The sequence below is a fragment of the Pseudoliparis swirei genome, chromosome 11 (assembly GCF_029220125.1).
Source record: "Pseudoliparis swirei isolate HS2019 ecotype Mariana Trench chromosome 11, NWPU_hadal_v1, whole genome shotgun sequence".
Taxonomy (NCBI): Eukaryota; Metazoa; Chordata; class Actinopteri; order Perciformes; family Liparidae; genus Pseudoliparis; species Pseudoliparis swirei.
This window is the reverse complement of record NC_079398.1, coordinates 15,917,896-15,936,678: the sequence shown is the minus strand read 5'-3', so window position 1 is coordinate 15,936,678 and position 18,783 is coordinate 15,917,896. Positions and strand designations below refer to the sequence as shown.

Below are 18,783 nucleotides of genomic sequence, written 5' to 3'. Positions count from 1 at the left end.
CCTGAGTCTTTTTCTCCAACTCAAGCGCCGGTTTCCAGCTTTGAGAATGACAAATTTAAGAACAGAGAGTTTGTTCAGGTGATGATGAAGCTGCTGGTTTCCCGGATCGTCAGGAAAGCCAAAGTGGTCGGGCCCATTGAAAACTATGAGGCCACCATTAGCCGTCTGTCTGAAAGACTGTTGATCGAAGTCCAGGATGTCGATCTTCAATTCACCCCAAAACAGTTTAAAAAAATTGACCATTCCATTTACAAGGAGCTTTGTAGTATGTATGGCAGTGCAGAAACAGTGCTGATGGCTATTCAATCGGGGGAACTGGAAGTCGAGGACTGCATTGCATTCGCTGTCAGAAATCACCTGACCAAACCACCCAAAAAGTGCAGCTGCATCTGCCGCTTCTTCTCAAGGGTGTGCAGCGCTGTCTCCAAATTCTGCAGGGGTAAAAATAGAGTTGAAGTTATTTAGGTTAGGGTTAGGATTCTGTTGGTCAGTCAACAGAACCGGGGGGGCGGCCGGGCCGCAAAGGAAACAGGGCGCTCGGGGCGGCGACGGGACACGGCGAGGGGACCAGGAAGTCACCTCAACGTGGGGCAGGACATGAGGTCTCAGGGGACCTCATAGGCCCAACAGTGTGACCTCACAGTTCAGAGGCTTGATGCTTTGTCAGTCTGTGTTGTCTACAGGGAGTTGACGGGACGCCGGGAGCGTAAACGGGACAGGGGGAGCCGACGGGACGCCGGGAGCGTAAACGGGACAGGGGGAGCCGACAGAACGCCGGGGCGGCAACGGGTCACGGGAGCCGACTGAACGCCGGGGCGGCTACGGGACACGGGGAACCGATGGGACGCCGGGGCGACAACGGGACACGGGTAGCCGACGGGATGCCGGGACGGCAACGGGTCACGGGAGCCGACTGGACGCCGGGGCGGCTACGGGACACGGGGAACCGATGGGACGCCGGGGCGACAACGGGACACGGGTAGCCGACGGGATGCCGGGGCGACAACGGGACACGGGGAACAGATGGGACGCCGGGGCAGCTACGGGACACGGGGAACCGATGGGACGCCGGGGCGACAACGGGACACGGGTAGCCGACGGGATGGCAACGGGTCACGGGAGCCGACTGGACGCCGGGGCGGCTACGGGACACGGGGAACCGATGGGACGACAACGGGACACGGGTAGCCGAGTCAAGCTCAACTCCCAAACACCTCGTGACGTCTCGTGACAGACAGACATGAAGGAAAGCCCACTGACACCCCTTGAGGGCGCCCTCGCCTAAACTTAGTGAAGAGAAGATCACTAGTCACTAATCTTTAGTACGCTTTACTTTCCATCTTTAGGGTATTAATTTCTGAGTGAAACTTTAAATAAGGAAGAAAGAAATTTAAATCGTACAAGTAAACATTTTTTATTTTAAAAACAGACAAAACTTCTGATTTGTCCCCCTCATGCGTTCTGTAAACTAAACCGCATGCAACGCATTGTTATTATTTCTTAGTTGTTCTCCCATCTTGGCCCCTTTCCAGCTCACATTGTGTTGAACAGAACGTGGTCTTCTGGAGTCACTGGCGATGCGTTCAGGGGCCCTCGGTGAGCCCACGTGAACCTGAAGGGGTCTCCTCAGGCGGAACTGCTGCTCATCATGACGGACAGGAAATCACCCAAATGGATGATGGAAAAATCTACAAATGTAAACAACAACAGAAACTCCTCGTGTCCTCGGCAGGGAGTCGTGTTCTCCTCCATCCCATAATATCTCTTGAAAGGTTCCCGTCTCCCTCCATCAGAGCTGCTGCCGGTCGTACTCCGATATGAGCTTCTTGATGTGGGCCAGCTTGTTGTGCAGGTGTTCACAGCGAGTCCGGTCCTGGTTGTAGTTTGGGTTGGACTAAAAACAACAACAACAACGAAGGGACAAAAGAAATAAGAGGGGATTATTTAAAAGAGCAATATAAAGGAGTGGAGTTGCCCCCCGGGCAGCAATATTGGGGATAAATATTGATTAGTTACCTTTTTGATTTTGCGATACTCCTGAAGAATTTGATTACGAACCGTCTGTAAGAGAAGAAGACAATTAATTAATTAATATACCTTTAAAGAACACTTGTTAGTTAAATGTGAACAAGCTTGAACAATTTGCCCAGAAATATTAATAATATGAATGTGATGGACAAAACATTTAAAAAATGTCAATAGATACTGAATTCATTATTAATTCTGTCAGTGATTCTGCTGGTGACTTTTTTCGTCGCCACACCACATCCACGATAATCTAAAGGTCCTCCATTCTGACACTAAGTAAGTGATCTATAATAATAGTAATAAATATAAATTGTCATTATATATAATCAGTGGTGTAAAGTAACGAAGTAGAAATACTTCGTTACTTTACTTAAGTCGTTTTTTTGGGTATCTGTACTTTATTTTACTACTTATATTTCTGTATACTTTTACTTTCACTTCACTACATTTTGCAATGAAAACTTGTACTTTTACTCTGATACATTTCCCCTGAAACAGTATCGCTACTCGTTACTACGGGAAAAAATAATCATGAGGCAAACATCGGGGACTGTGTTGGAACACACCGCAGCGCACCTGAACGCAGCACGAACACCAGGTTTGGGGATCAGTGGTCCTTGCCGCGTGTTTTCTCTTCCCGGCTATAATATAATGCAAATCATTACAGCATTATTTGTATTAATATTATAAGAGTGACGGTCCAGTAATGGCGACGATATTGATTTGGGACTGTAGTGTAGGGCTGCAACAACTAATCGATAAAAATCGATTATTAAAATAGTTGGCAACGAATTTCATTATCGATTCGTTGTGTCGCGCGATTATTACGGCGCTCAATAAGTCACGGAGTAAAAACAAAGTTGAGTTGAGCGCAGAGCGGCGCAGGAGAAACAAGAGCGGAGCGAGGATAGGACGCTGCGTTGTGAGAGCCAATCAGCGCTGAGCTGCTCCTCTGTTGATGAATCTAATTGGCTGCTGCTGCTCATGTGGCGCTGGATGCGGAAGTCATTCACGTAGTCGGAGACATTCACGGAGCTGAGTGCGCCTACGGGTGATGTTATGAACCCCGACACCAGGGCGCTAGATGTCACGACGTGTGTGGCATTTCCACAAGAGTATAACGTAGAAAACGTGGTTATTTATTCCGTGGCGGACAGCGGACAATATTTTTCCACGGAAAAAGGCAACGGAGATAAGCCACGACTCGCTGTGAGCGCTGCGCGTGCAGACAACATTTAACGGAGCGGAGCAGCGCGTGAGCTCTGATCGCTCTTTTAATGAAGTATCGATACTAAAAATATGCTAAATCACATCGTTTTTAACGTACGGGTACTTTGTTAGTATCGCTACACCGTGCAGCGTGACAGCAGCAGATGTAGCGGACTAACATTCAAGCTAACCTAACTTCCCAAACGATGTTGACATCTGAACGCTGATTGGCCGAGACGCGACACGTCCCATCAAAGATGTTCTATTGCGAAGAGCACCACTTCACATTTTTTCCGCGTCTCACTGCAATCTCAACGGCAGCGGGCCAGGTGAACAAAATAATAAATCGGAACACGTCTCTGGTATTGTTCAGGGGGCCACATGGGGACCACTGCTCAGGAGAGTAAAGCTGTCAGTCTATTTGTGACGGTTCATCCACATGCTGACCAGTGAACAGGTTCATCACCATGGTGACCAGTGGGTCTCCAGGACCTTTCCATGACTTTAAACCAAATGTCCATGATTAAACATTTTGTGAAAACTGTCTATACGTGACAAAGTGAGAAGACGTAGTATTTAAAATAACAATGAGAATTCCAAAGCATACCGTATATATACCGTGTAAATTAACATTTGAATAAGACAAATTTGCATTACTTTTCCAAATATTTTGGGATTTTATTTTTTCCAATTACTTTTCTAGGTCTGCTAATAGCCATTTAAAAATTCCATGACTTTTCCAGGTTTTCCATGACCGTACGGACCCTGTTTTGAATAAAGGGTTGAAAATTTAAGTTTTTTTGTTTTTTTATCCGATTAATCAATTAAATAATCAACCGATTAATCGATTATCAAAATAATAGTTAGTTGCAGCCCTACTGTTGTGTTTAACTAGAGATACAAGTGCATATTCACAAATCAACTTTGGATGCACAGACAGCGCATGAAACTAAATGTATAAACCTCAAATTAAAACAAACTATTTTGTACAAAACTTTTGGTTGGGGTCATGACATGTTTGGAAGTGTTATTAATTCTATCATTTATATAATACTCTCACTTTATTTCAGGAATGGACTACATCAAGCAGCACATAGAAGAACCCTCCCTGCAGCTAGGGGATGCCACCAGGTCCAGTTCATCTGATGAAGAGGACTTCTTCTTCGTCATCTCAAGCGTGACAGCAGCAAACAGCTGGATGGAGACGTGACCTGTTCAGCAGATCACGTTGACTTGCTGAAATGCTTCCCAACTGTGTGCTGCTGTCTGTGAAGCTAGACACACTCTACCTGCACCATCAGGGCCTGTGAAGCTAGACACACTCTACCTGCACCAGGGCCTGTGAAGCTAGACACACTCTACCTGCACCAGGGCCTGTGAAGCTAGACACACTCTACCTGCACCATCAGGGCCTGTGAAGCTAGACACACTCTACCTGCACCAGGGCCTGTGAAGCTAGACACACTCTACCTGCACCAGGGCCTGTGAAGCTAGACACACTCTACCTGCATCAGGGCCTGTGAAGCTAGACACACTCTACCTGCACCAGGGCCTGTGAAGCTAGACACACTCTACCTGCACCATCAGGGCCTGTGAAGCTAGACACACTCTACCTGCACCATCAGGGCCTGTGAAGCTAGACACACTCTACCTGCACCAGGGCCTGTGAAGCTAGACACACTCTACCTGCATCAGGGCCTGTGAAGCTAGACACACTCTACCTGCACCATCAGGGCCTGTGAAGCTAGACACACTCTACCTGCACCATCAGGGCCTGTGAAGCTAGACACACTCTACCTGCACCATCAGGGCCTGTGAAGCTAGACACACTCTACCTGCACCAGGGCCTGTGAAGCTAGACACACTCTACCTGCATCAGGGCCTGTGAAGCTAGACACACTCTACCTGCATCAGGGCCTGTGAAGCTAGACACACTCTACCTGCACCAGGGCCTGTGAAGCTAGACACACTCTACCTGCACCAGGGCCTGTGAACGGCTCTTCAGCATCGCAGGACTCGTCTTCAGCCCAAGAAGAGCGACACTGAAATCTGTTCATTTTGAAAATCAACTTCTTTTGAAGATGAACAAGAATTTATTCAGTTTAAAGTGATGATTCTGGTTGTTACTTTTGGTGCTGCTTTTTTCTGTGTTTATCGTGTTTTTATATTTTAGTAATTTCATAGTATTCATATATTTCTAAGTTCATCCGAGCTTATACTCCTTGTTCATCGTGGCCTAAACAAATAAACTTCATAATTCTCACCCTTTGTTTTTTTTATCAACAGCATTTACTTTTACTTTTATTTTCAATACTTAAGTACATTTAATATCAGAAAATTACTTTTGATACTTAAGTACAAAAAATATCAGATACTTTAATACTTTTACTCAAGTAGTATTCTCATAGGTGACTTACTTGAGTAATTTTCCAGTCAAGTATCTTTACTTTTACTTAAGTATGACTTTTGGGTACTTTATACACCACTGTATATAATATGGTCATTCAACCAACTTCTTTTTTTGGCGTGAACAAGTCTTCAAGTCTTGCGTGCTCTGCTGAGCCATGAGTCTGTTCCTTGAGTCTGTTCCCTGAGTCTGTTCTGCCTCTACCTGGTTGTCACGATCTTCTATACCATACCTGCTATAAATATCATGATACCCGATTCAATACCATAAAAACAATATACCATAAATACGATACTGGTATATTTATCTATAATAGTAATAAATAAAACATCTGTATGGTTCACTTCTTACCAACTTTTTCAACACTTAACAAATGGCAGTAAGATTAGTTTTGATTATACACTCTGAGGCCGTTAGTCTGTATCTGATACGTTTTTAACGTACAGATAACTTGTTAGTATCGCTACACCGTGCAGCGTGACAGCAGTAGATGTAGCGGGCTGACATTCACGCGAACACTAAACCCCAAACGCTGAAGACATCTTCACGCTGATTGGCCATCAAAGATGTTTTATTGCGAAGATCACCACACCACATTTTCTCCGTGTCCCACTCCACTCTCAAACGCCGGCCGGCCGGTTGACCCCCCCCTACCCCAAAACAAAAACTCTACACCAGCCATTCCCAAAGTGTGGGCAGCGGCCCACTGGTGGGCCGCGAAGGTACTGCAGGTGGGCCGCGAGAGGTCATTTACAATAAATAAATAAAATGTTTTTAATGTTGTCTGTATTTTACTTAAAACGATTGATAATTGATAAGATACAAAAACGTACATCTTTTTCTTAGTTTAAGTATTATTTGAACAATTCTAGCGGCACATTAGTTATGTGAAACATTAATTGATGAAGCACAAACAATTTAAACGAACAGATTCATAAAACAATAAGGCTCTCGCTCGAAACGGCTGCTCTTGTCCGCCTGTCGTTATTCAACAAAAGGCGCTGCCAAACAAAACAATGTCCAATGGGGCGCCCTCTTGTAGTATTAAAGTAAATATATATGAGCTCCGGAGAAAATGGTATACAAAACATACATTGTCGGTTCATACATTTTTAATCGGTTAAATTCTGAAGGTCATTTAATCATCCCTAGTTTATGTTTTGATCAGAGTTGTGATCAGCGCCGCCGCTCCCATAACGTGTATATTATATCACAAGTCCTGAGGGGGCACCACAAAATAGGCAACAAAAAAAATCCTCATAGCTATAATAATTATAATGCCGATATTTTTTCAGTCTAAAAATATTAGGCGCCTTTCAGGCATGTATATCACAAAACAGGCAGAACGAGATATATTTAATCGCTCAGCACCCCCCCCCCCCCCCCCGACAACGCTCGCCGTGGGGGCCGCAGAAGATTTTCAGATTTCAAATTGGGCCGCGGCATTCTTGAGTTTGGGAACCGCTGCTCTACAAGATTCCCGAAGGTCACCTATTTGGGTTTCAAAACGGCGAATTTCGCCGAAAGGTGAGGGATTTTCATGTCTGATATTATGAAGTATTTATTTATTAATAACTATTATTTTAATTATTTTATATCAATTATATTATTAATGATATATTATTGTATTTATTTATTTTAAATTATATATTTTATTGATTTATTATCAATTATATTTGCTCTATTATTAATTATATATAATTGTATTTATTTATTATTAATTATATTATTTCTCTATGGAATAACAATGCACCCTTACTGACATATTAATATAAATATTTGTGTTTTTTCTTTTCTTAACGACCATATATTGACATTTCAGTGTCATTATCTTTTCGCAACCTGTGAAGAGCAATTTAAAGATAAAAATCCTCACCATTTTCATAACGTTTCCCCCTCAATTGATGCAACAACAACAACAACGTGTGTGATGACATCATACCTTGTATTTAAGTGAGTCGTGGTGCAGCCTCTTGAGCTGCGCGTCCAGCTCCATGAACTGCCGCGTCACGCCGTCGATGCGAGCGTGCAGGTCTCGGTACTCGCTGTACTCCGTGTTGAAGTCACGCTTGTAACGCTGCCGCTGGTCGGGCTGCGAGATCGCCGCGTACTTCCTGTGCAGAGAGGGACACAATAATAGGAACGCCGTTGGTACACCGCCAACAGGATATTGTGTGAGCTGCAGACGTTTAGTAATAACACAAAACTACATATTTCAGCTAGAAACACTGAATTTTATTTAATGTTTTACAGGGAAACGTTGAGTTACATGACATATTCTGCTGTGTCATCGTCTGCTTTGAGCACGCCGGAGTCAAACAAGATTTCACTCGGCTCTGAAAGATAATAAAAAAAGAAAAGAAATGATGCCAGAACATTTTAAAGAGAGTGAATATTCAACACGTCCAATGACGAGTGAGGAGCCTCACCAACGCAGAACAAGGAGACGTCGATGTCGGGGTCCTCTGAGCTGTGATCTCGTCTCCTTTCCTTCCTGGCTCGCAGCTGATCCTTCTCCCAAAAACAAAAGGATAATTTTACCAACGTGTCACGTGACATACAACAAAATTATTTAAAACATACAAATTACTAAATACATACTAAAAGCATAATAAAAATGTTTATGAAACAAACATACCAAAAAAACATACAAAAGAAATTACTGAAAACATAGAACTTTTTTTTAACAAATTGTACTAAAAACATACTAAAAGCATAATAAAAATATACAAAACATTTAGTTAATATTTTTATACACCAAAAACATAACAAAAAACATAATTTATTTTACTAAAAACATACAAACATTTTACAAAAAAAACATACTAAAAATTTACTGAAAACCTACTAAAAACATACAAATCATTTACTAAAAACATTTTTTTAAACAATACTAAAAACATACTAAAAATGTACAACAAATGTATTAAAAACATACAAAAAGATATACTAAAAACATATTTAAAATTTGCAAAAAACTTGATGTAATAAAAAGTATCTGTTCCTCACCTGATCTCTGTGTTTGCGTCTGCTCTTCCTCCTCCTGAGTGTGTGTCCGCTCAGCTCGGGTGCCGCCAGAGGGGACGGCGGGCGATCGGGGTCTGACTCGGTGACTTGGGGTTCCTCCTCACAAGGGGGAGGAGCTTTTAGTCTCTCGGCCACTTCCCCTTCTTCCCGCCGACACGCCGTCAACAACGAGTCGAAAAGCACCCGGGGGTCCAGCGACTCCCTTTTCCCGCCTTCGCCCGCCGCTCGTTCCGCGGGCCTCGCTTTGCCGGACACTTTGCCGGACAGGCGGGACACGCGCGGCTTCCTGCTGGCCAGAGGGTCGGTGTACTCCTCGGGAGGCGGAGGCTTTGGGGACGAGTCGGGGGTGTCGCGCAGAGGACTGACATGAGCCTCCGGGACGGCGAGGAGGCTGTGCTGCGGCTGAAACAGCCTCCTACAAAGAAAAAGAAGAAAGAGTTAGAAGGGAGTAAGGGAGTAAGAAGGGAGTAAGAAGAGAGGAAGGGAGTGAGAAGGGAGTAAGGGAGTGAGAAGGGAGTAAGAAGAGAGTAAGGGAGTGAGAAGGGAGTAAGAAGAGAGTGAGAAGGGAGTAAGAAGAGAGTAAGGGAGTGAGAAGGGAGTAAGAAAAGAGTAAGAAGGGAGTGAGAAGGGAGTAAGAAGGGAGTGAGAAGGGAGCAAGGGAGTGAGAAGGGAGTAAGAAGAGAGTAAGGGAGTGAGAAGTGAGTAGGAAGGGAGTAAGAAGAGAGTAAGGGAGTGAGAAGAAGAGGTGACCCTGGTACCTGATGAAGATCCTCTTGAGCAGCTGCTGGTCTCTGGCCGTGTAGCCCGGCCAGTCTCTCTGCAGCTCCTTGAACAACACGTCCTTCAGGAGGAAGGTGTTGTCTCTTGTGAGCTGACCCACCTACACACACAAATAAATAAAGGTTCTTAAATGGTTCTTTTAGAGGTTTTGTGGTTCTACTGGAGAACCATGTTGAAGGTTTTTTGAGAACCTTTAAGGACATGGTTCTTTAGAGAACCCTGGGTTGAAAGGTTCTTTGAGGAGCCAGAAACGGTTCTTCTGTGACTCTGAGGAACCGTTTCCGGGCCCCGGCGGCCGCCCTGGTCCCCGTGTACCTCCAGGAGCTCGGCGTCCAGCCGGTCCTTTTCTGCGTCCGTCAGCCCGTCCCTCTGCAGCCGGAGGATGAGCTCGGGCCTGGTGTAGGGCCTCAGGGCCAGCAGGTGGGCGAGCCGCTCCCCGAGCCGCCGCTCCCCGAGCCGCCGCTCCTGCACGCCGCTCTTCCCGTTGGACGCGCACGCCGCCCTCTTCGGCTTGGTTGCTATGGCGGCGGCGTGGACGCCGCCCATTTTTGCGGCGGCGGGGAGGAGCGAGCGGGGCCGGACGGGGTGTCGGGGTTTGGTCAGGCCGGCCAGTGCCGGGCCCGGAGCGCGTACCCTCACCTTCTTACCTGAGGGGAGGAAGAGGAGCACATGCTACAATCTTGCATTTAAATGTGTGAGAACGATAGTTTCTAAAAGAGACACATTTCACCAGAGGAAGCGGACATGGAGGACTTGTGAATAATAAAAAGATAAGAGAGGAGATGATAAGAAGAGAAGAAGAAGAGAAGACAAACAGGAGAAGAGAAGAAGAAGAGACGAAGCTTGCACGAGCTTCCACTGAACTCACCAAACATCAACATGACTGTGTGTGAGTGAGAGGGAGTGTGTTTCCTCTTTGTGTGTCTCCTCTGTATGTGTGTGTGTGTCTCCTGTGTGTGTGTGTGTCTCCTGTGTGTATGTCTGTCTCCTGTGTGTGTGTGTGTGTGTGTGTGTCGTAGAAAACAAGGCCAACGGGACGAGAACCTGCAGAAGAAGAAGACCGACGGCAACTGATCCGACATGGCCGACTTTCTTTTTCTTTGATGTGTTGGATTTTAAATATATATATTTATTTCTGTACATGTCTGGCGGCGTCTCCTACCGTGGAGCCGCGCCCCCTGCTTGATGACGATGGCGCCCCGGCTGCGCGTCTCCTCCTCGGCCTGCGCCATGCTCTGCCGAGCCTTGTCGTACGAGTCGTCCGTGGCGTTGACCGTCAGCTTCTTCTGAATCACCCCGAGACACGAAAGCTCCTCGGAGGACCTGAGGAGGAGGAGGAGGAGGAGGAGCAGAGGGGTTATGAACAATAACACAGATGTAATAGAACATGTTGTTGTTTGTTTGTTTACCCGGAGCCGTACTGCTGGAAGCAGTCGAAGCTGCCGTGAGGGTTGTCGCGGGCGACGTCACTCAGGCCGAAGTGGAAGACGCTCATCTCGGCGGCGTTCTCTGAGCGAGGAACGGAGATGATCTGAGGAGAAGCAGCGAGAGTCAACATCAACATCCTCACCACGGCGGTGTTGTTGTTGTTGATGAATGGTAACAGGTGGCTCCTCTCACCCCTTTGGTGCCGTTGAAACAGATGGTGGGACCGGAGGACCAACCCTGAAGAGAAAGACACATTGATTATATAGGACACACACACACACACAGGAGACATACACACACACACACACACACAGGAGACATACACACACACACACACACATACACAGGAGACATACACACACACACACGGGAGACATACACACACACACACAGGAGACATACACACACACACACACACATAGGAGACATACACACACACAGGAGACACACACACACACACACAGGAGACATACACACACACACACACACACACAGGAGACATACACACACACATACACAGGAGACATACACACACACACACGGGAGACACACACACACACACACAGGAGACATACACACACACACACACACACACACACAGGAGACACACACATCAGACATACACACACACACAGGAGACATACACACACACACACACACACACGAGACATACACACAGGAGAAATACACACACACACACAGGAGACACACACACAGGAGAAATACACACAGGAGACATAGACACACACACATTCAGGAGACACATTCTCCCACACACACACACACACGTACAAAAACAGGACACACACAGACACAGGAGACACACACACACACATTCAGGACACACAGGAGACATTCTCTCACACACAAGACACACACACACACACACACAGTGGATTCCCTCATTGACCTGTGTATCAGTTATTGATCAGGTATTGGTGGATCCTTCATGATGATGAACATTTCCTCAGCCCCCCAAAACATTAATTGTTGTAGTTGTTGTGGTGGTACTTTCCTCTTCAGACTGACGTTACAGAAGGTCTCAGGTCACCATGGCGACCGGCTCGTGGACTAGTGAGGCCACCCGTGGGTGCAGGAGGCCTCGTGGTGGTTGTTGTTTTTGTGGGTTATGAATAGACACACACTCAAAGAGACACAGAGACGCACACAGCGGCACTGAGTGTGTATGTGGAGGCTGAGACGGGTGCTTTCCGCTCCCTCCTGTCTGCCTCATAACAAGAAAAACTAGGGAGGTGAGACACCTGACCTAACCTAACCGGGTTAAGAGGAAGTGACCTCTGTCTCTCTCTCCCTCTCTCTGTGTCTTTGTCTTCTCTCCCTCTCTTCTCCTCTCTCTCTCTCTTCATTCAATGTTTGGATTCTAATTCAAATATGTCCATCTCTCTCCTTTAACCTACACAACAACAACGCCTACAACTCCCTTAATGTTTACAAAGAAGAAGAATTCCATCTCTCAAACGCAACCCCCCCCCCCCCCTGATTCCTTTCTCTCCCCCCTCCCACGCGCACTACTTGTAGCTCCTTGACCAGAGGCTCGCGCCCCGCACGGAGAACGGTTTCCATGTTGCATTATTCAACGCGCGTTCACGTCTCACGGCGTTTCCACACGAAGAAGACGGCGGTGAACTTCGCTGACATGAAGAAGAAGAATCCCAAACCCGCCCTTTTTTTCTTCTTCTCCATTTGTTTTTTAAGTAATGGGGACCCTGTACCCGCCTCCTCCTCCCCCTTCTCCTCCTCCCCCTCCTCTCTTTGACCGAAGTGGTGCAACAATACCCCGCTAACGGCTCGTTTCAGAGGACTGCTTTCCTAAAACAATAACCTACCTTTCCGTCCTCAATGGCTCGCGCCGCGCTGTCAGTTAGCTTGACGTGAATCACGGAGACGTGTCCGCCGCTCCTGTTGCCGCCGGACAGCCCGTAGCACCGTTTCTCCTTCAGCACCGACATCCCGCTCACCGGGGGCAGAGGGGAGGGGGGCTCCTTACCGGGACCGACACAAAAAGCTCACTTAAACAAAAACAACCCCGGCTGGCGGGAAAGAGAGAGCGCGCGAGACAGAGAGAGCGGAAGGCGACACGGGGCTCCGCGCTCGCGCCGATGCTGTTGCTCCTCCGCCGCCGCGCGCTATTCCGGAGTAGGGCGCGTGACGTCATGGCGGCTGTTGCGGAACTCATTGGCTGAGAGACCGGAGGGCTGACGTCACCACTTCTGCGTCGCATGCCCCCACTCCCTCTTTTTAAGATAAAAACAATAATTAAATAAAAACAAACACACAGCTATGCTGTGACGGTCTGGAGTTAGAAACACTAAGGACCCACAATGCACTCTGCTGTTTTTCAGAATAAAAGAGGCCTCACAAGCGTCTGTGTATAAATACACGGTTACAAGTATAAACCATTCGTTTAAAATATCCCAAAAAATAAAAGTTATATTATATATATACGAAACAACTTGTGCATTTGATAGAACAGAGTGGGAAAGAACACTGACGCTGTGTGTGTGTGAGTGTGTGCATGCGTGTGTGTGCATGCATGCGTGTGTGTGTATGCGTGTGTGTGCATGTGTGTTTGTGTGTGCATGTGTGTGTGTGTGTGTCTTTGAAGCAGGTGAGAACCGGTTCAAAGCCAACTCGTATCAAAGGCCTCGGGGTCTTTGTAGGTGACATTTTGGGCCTCCGGCCCCCCCAGTGTGGGGGGCCGGACCTCCGCTCAGCCCAGCAAGGGCAGAGGAGGGAAGAGACGGAGGTTAGAGGATGAAAGGATGGGTCTCTCACTTCTTTGTCCTGCGGGTTGATGCGACATCTTCACCCCGAAGCGTCCAGGTGATGTCTTCACGTGGAGGAGCTCAGGGTCACTTCCTTCCAGTTGGAGAAGGAGCCCAGGTGAGCCCAACGCTCTGTTATTTATATATATATATATATATATATATATATATATATAAATATTAATATATATATTAATATACCGTATATGTCCATGGAACTTTAACCTCACCCTATACGTGACCTCCAGGCCATGGCGGACCCCCTGTCTGACAGCAGCCCCCTCATCATGGCGGAGGCCTCCTGCAAGCTGCGCCTGGTCTGCCTGCTGGTGGAAGGCGGCGCCCGGGTCAACGGCAGCGACCCCGGAGGAGCGACCCCGCTGCTGGCGGCCTGCCGGGCCCTGAGGGGGGAGCCCGCCGGGCCGGCGCCGCTACAGCTGCTCACCTACCTGCTCCGCAACAAGGTCAGACTTCATCAATCCCCCATATATATATGCATATACATATATATATATACATATACATATATATATATATGTATAGACCCCCCACTGGGCCACAGCTGAGGTTTTCCCTGTGTGGACCAATCAGGCGGACCCCAACGTGAGGGACCGGGCCGGCCGCACCGCCCTGATGTACGCCTGCATGGAGCAGGCCGGCGCCCGGGTGGCGTCCGCCCTGCTGGCCGCCGGAGCCGACCCGAGCGCGGAGGACGAGTCCGGAGCCTCGGCGCTGGTGTACGCCATCAACGCACAGCACCGGCCCACGCTGAAGGTCAGACATTAAAAATAATAAATATATATATATACAATATTATATATATACAATATTATATATATAATAATATATGTATCTAAATAATATATATATACTTAATATATATATTTATTATATTATATATAAATATATATTTATATGATATATGTGTGTGTATATAATATATATAATAATAATATGTATATTGAATATCTGTATATATATATATAATTATATATATTTATATTAAATAATAAATATATAGATATATACTACTAAACCATAAATCCATCCGATACCTTGTGTTTCTTCAGGTGCTGGTGGACGCCTGCCGGGCCCGGGGCCGTGACATAATCATCATCGCCACGGAGACGGGCGTGACCGGAGGCCCGGTGACCCGGCACTACTTGAACGTTCCCCCGTGCCCCACCTCCTCGCCGGTGTCCTGCATGTTCCCGTCAGACATCGTGCTCCGGAACACCGGATCCCCCCGAGGAGGAGACAACGTCTTCGACTTCAGAGGAGGAGGAGGAGGAGCGAGTGAGTCACGCTGACCTTTCGTTCTCTTCAGTTGAAGGTCACCTGCTGGAGCTGAAAAAATTATTTCAGAATAAAAGTGGAGTAAATGTGTGGTCAGGGTGAGAGGTTTGCCCTTTGCACCCCTCCTTTTTTTGCATTGGATTGTGGGAGATTTTGATAGTAGCATCAAGTATGTATGCGTGAAGTCCATTAGCAGCCCCTGTATCTGTAGGACCTCGGTAAGGAAACCCCGTGGATAGAGGAACCTTCAGGAAGAAGTGTGCGTCTTTTCCACTGAGTGTGTGTGTGTGTGTGTGTGTGTGTGTGTGTGTGTGTCCTTTAGGCCAATCAGGAAGCAGCAGTCTTCCCCCCGAGAGCCCAGACAGAGAGTGCTGTCTGAACCGTGGCTCGCCATCCAGAACCTGGCCCGCCTGAACCGGATCTACGAGGAGGGCGTGAGGGAGGATGAGTCAAGGAGGGAGAGAGGAGGAGGAAGAGAAGAAGAAGAGGAGTCGAGAAGGGAGAGAAGAGGAGGAAGAGGAAGAGACGAGGATTCGAGGAGGGCGAGAGGAGGAGGAGGAGAAGACGAGGAGTCCGGGATGGAGGAGAGGAAGGAGGGCGCGGGTCCGAGGAGGAGGAACCGCTTTGGAGATGTTCTCCTCTCCCAGTCGGTCCTCTCCCTCCCGGAGGAGGCAAGCTCGCTCCCCGAGCGGCGCCTGACGCCCGGAGGTTCGATGCCGGACGTCAAGAAGCTTCCTCCCTGCACGGCGTCCGGCGCCCGACTCCGCAGGAACACCCTCCCCTCCCTCTCGACTCCTCCTCCTCCTCCTCCTCCTCCTCCTCTTCACCTCCCGCCCATAGTTGACCTCCAGGTGCCCAGAAGCAGGAGCGTGGTGTTTCTGCCTCGCCCTCCTCCCTCCTCCTCCTCCTCTTCAGCCAGAGCGTCCCCAAGGCCTCCTCCCTGGCCTCCTGCTGCAGCGAGAGGAGCAAGAGGTCACTGGGTGCAGCAGGAGGAGAAATCATTGATATAAATATATATATACTGTATATATATATATCTATATACAGGACTGTCTCAGAAAATTAGAATATTGTGATAAAGTTCTTTATTTTCTGTAATGCAATTAAAAAAACAAAAATGTCATGCATTCTGGATTCATTACAAATCAACTGAAATATTGCAAGCCTTTTATTCTTTTAATATTGCTGATTATGACTTACAGCTTAAGAAAACTCTAAAATCCTATCTCATAAAATTTGAATATTTCCTCAGACCAAGTAGAAAAAAAGATTTATAACAGCAAAACAAAATCAAACATTTGAAAATGTCCATTAATGCACTCAGTACTTGGTTGGGAATCCTTTTGCACGGATTACTGCATCAATGCGGCGTGGCATGGAGGCAATCAGCCTGTGGCATTGCTGAGGGTTTATGGATGCCCAGGATGCTTCAATAGCGGCCTTTAGCTCATTTGCATTGTTGGGTCTGGTGTCTTTCAGCTTCTTCTTCATAATACCCCACAAATTCTCTATGGGGTTCAGGTCAGGGAATTGGCAGGCCAATCGAGGACAGTAATGCCATGGTCAGTACACCAGTTACTGGTGGTTTTGGCACTGTGGGCAGGTGCCAGATCATGCTGGAAAATGAAATCCTCATCTCCATAGAGCTTTTCAGCAGGCGGAAGCATGTAGTGCTCTAAAATCTCTTGGTACACAGCTGCATTTACTCTGGACTTGATGAAACACAGTGGACCAACACCAGCAGCTGACATGGCTCCCCAAACCATCACTGACTGTGGGAACTTCACACTGGATTTCAAGCAACTTGGATTTTGCGCCTCTCCAGCCTTTCTCCAGACTCTGGCGCCTTGACTTCCAAATGAAATACAACACTTGCTTTCGTCTGAAAAGAGGACTTTGGACCACTCTGCAACTGTCCAGTGCTTCTTTTCCATAGCCCAAGTCAGACGCTTCTTCCGTTGTCTTGAGTTCAGAAGTGGCTTGACCATGGGAATCTGCTATTGTAGCCCATTTGCGGACACGTCTGTGAACAGTGGCTTCTGATACCCGGACTCCAGCTTCAGTCCACTGTCTTTGAAGCTCCCCAAATTCTGGGCGACTCTTCTTCACAATGCTGTTAAGGCTGCGGTCATCTCTCTTGGTTGTGCAGCGTTTCCTGCCACATTTCCCCTTCCAACAGACTTTTGTGGATGTGCTTTGAAACTGCACTCTGTGAACAGCTTGCTCTTTGAGAAACTTCTTTTGTGTCTTACCCTCCTGATGGAGGGTGTCAATGATGGTCCTCTGGACAGCAGTCAGATCAGCAGTCTTCCCCATACTTGTGATTTAGTTTACTGAACCAAGCTGAGTGTTTGTCAAGGCTCAGGAAACCCTTGCAGGTGTTTCGAGTTAATTAGACGATTCAAGTGATTTGTTTAATACCCTACTAGTATACTTTTTCATGATATTCTAATATTTAGAGATAGGATATTTGAGTTTTCTTAAGCTGTAAGCCATAATCAGCAATATTAAAAGAATAAAAGGCTTGCAATATTTCAGTTGATTTGTAATGAATCCAGAATGCATGACATTTTTGTTTTTTTAATTGCATTACAGAAAATAAAGAACTTTATCACAATATTCTAATTTTCTGAGACAGTCCTGTATATATATATATATATATAAATATTACAATATATTTATAAATATACACTGCCGTTCAAAAGTTTGGGGTCACTTAGAAATGTCTTTATTTTTCAAAGAAAAGCACTGTTTTTTCAATAAAGATAACATTAATCAAAAATACACACTATACATTGTTAATGTGGTAAATGACTATTCTAGGTGGAAACGTCTGGTTTCTAATGAAATATCTCCATAGGTGTATAGAGGCCCATTTCCATCAACTATCACTCCAGTGTTCTAATGGTACATTGTGTTTGCTAATCGCCTTAGAAGACTAATATCTGATTAGAAAACCCTTGTGCAATTATGCTAGCACAGCTGAAAACAGTTATGCTGGTGATATAAGCTATACAACTGGCCTTCCTTTGAGCTTGAAGTTTGTAGAACAAAATTAATACTTCAAATATTAATCATTATTTCTAACCTTGTCAATGTCTTGACTATATGTTCTATGAAATGTTCAATTCATTTGATAAATAAAAGTGTGAGTTTTCATGGAAGACACGAAATTGTCTGGGTGACCCCAAACTTTTGAACGGTAGTGTATATATATATACACTATATATAGTTTATATATAAATATATATACTGTATACATTCATATATATAAATATATACTGTATATATATGTATATACATATATATATACAATATATATAAGAGAGTATATATATCTATATGTACAGTATATATTTATAAGCATATTACAATAGTTTTATAACACAAGTACTCAATAAATGACAAAAAATGAATAACAAAAGAATATATATATTAATATATATACAGCATAAATAAATATAATTAGTTAATATTTGTGATGAAACTGTCAAAATAAAATACAATAAATAATCTTTGACCCGTCTGATCAACAAACGAATAAAAAATTAAGAGTAATGTTTTTAATCCAATGCTTTACAAAGGTGAACCGTTACAGCCGGGCTGAAGACTAAATCAATATAAAGTGTTTATTTTTAATTAAATGGTAAAACTCGGTGCTTATGGTAAGAAACCAAAAGCACATCTTTAATCAGAAAATACAGATTTATTATAACTTCAATGTCAATGACATCAAATCTACAGAATGTCGAACTCTAAAAGTTCCTGTTGAAAAGTGATGAAGATGATCTCCTCTTCCTCTCTTCCAGTCAAAAGATATGC

General features: G+C 45.7%; 2 protein-coding genes across 2 annotated transcripts; one reads left to right on the top strand and one right to left on the bottom strand.

Moving 5' to 3' along the window:
* Window positions 1–1,398: 1,398 nt before the first annotated feature.
* Window positions 1,399–13,162, bottom strand: LOC130201363 (RNA polymerase II elongation factor ELL-like). Its single transcript, XM_056426333.1, has 12 exons — window positions 12,727–13,162; window positions 11,072–11,116; window positions 10,861–10,982; window positions 10,614–10,774; window positions 9,767–10,098; window positions 9,430–9,551; window positions 8,654–9,086; window positions 8,074–8,155; window positions 7,914–7,980; window positions 7,587–7,758; window positions 2,017–2,061; window positions 1,399–1,894 (listed from the first exon to the last, which is right to left on the bottom strand). The coding sequence occupies exons 1-12, from the start codon at window positions 12,847–12,849 to the stop codon at window positions 1,790–1,792; spliced, it is 1,809 nt and encodes a 602-aa protein (XP_056282308.1). The 5' UTR covers window positions 12,850–13,162; the 3' UTR covers window positions 1,399–1,789.
* Window positions 13,163–13,726: 564 nt separating this feature from the next.
* On the top strand, window positions 13,727–15,375 carry LOC130201676 (ankyrin repeat domain-containing protein 34B). Its single transcript, XM_056426764.1, has 5 exons — window positions 13,727–13,783; window positions 13,914–14,129; window positions 14,257–14,439; window positions 14,736–14,961; window positions 15,284–15,375. Exons 1-5 carry the CDS (start codon window positions 13,727–13,729, stop codon window positions 15,373–15,375), a joined length of 774 nt encoding a protein of 257 aa, XP_056282739.1.
* The last annotated feature ends 3,408 nt before the right edge of the window (window positions 15,376–18,783 follow it).

Excerpts from the sequence above, each read along its gene's own strand:
- LOC130201676 (XM_056426764.1), top strand. The coding sequence starts at position 13,727 with ATGTCTTCACGTGGAGGAGCTCAGGGTCACTTCCTTCCAGTTGGAGAA. Across the intron at positions 13,784-13,913 it reads CAGTTGGAGAAGGAGCCCAG|GCCATGGCGGACCCCCTGTC; the intron begins GTGAGCCCAACG and ends CGTGACCTCCAG. Across the intron at positions 14,130-14,256 it reads CCTACCTGCTCCGCAACAAG|GCGGACCCCAACGTGAGGGA; the intron begins GTCAGACTTCAT and ends TGGACCAATCAG.
- LOC130201363 (XM_056426333.1), bottom strand. The coding sequence starts at position 12,849 with ATGTCGGTGCTGAAGGAGAAACGGTGCTACGGGCTGTCCGGCGGCAAC. Across the intron at positions 7,759-7,913 it reads GACACAGCAGAATATGTCAT|GAAGTACGCGGCGATCTCGC; the intron begins GTAACTCAACGT and ends CTCTCTGCACAG. Across the intron at positions 1,895-2,016 it reads AGTATCGCAAAATCAAAAAG|TCCAACCCAAACTACAACCA; the intron begins GTAACTAATCAA and ends TGTTGTTTTTAG.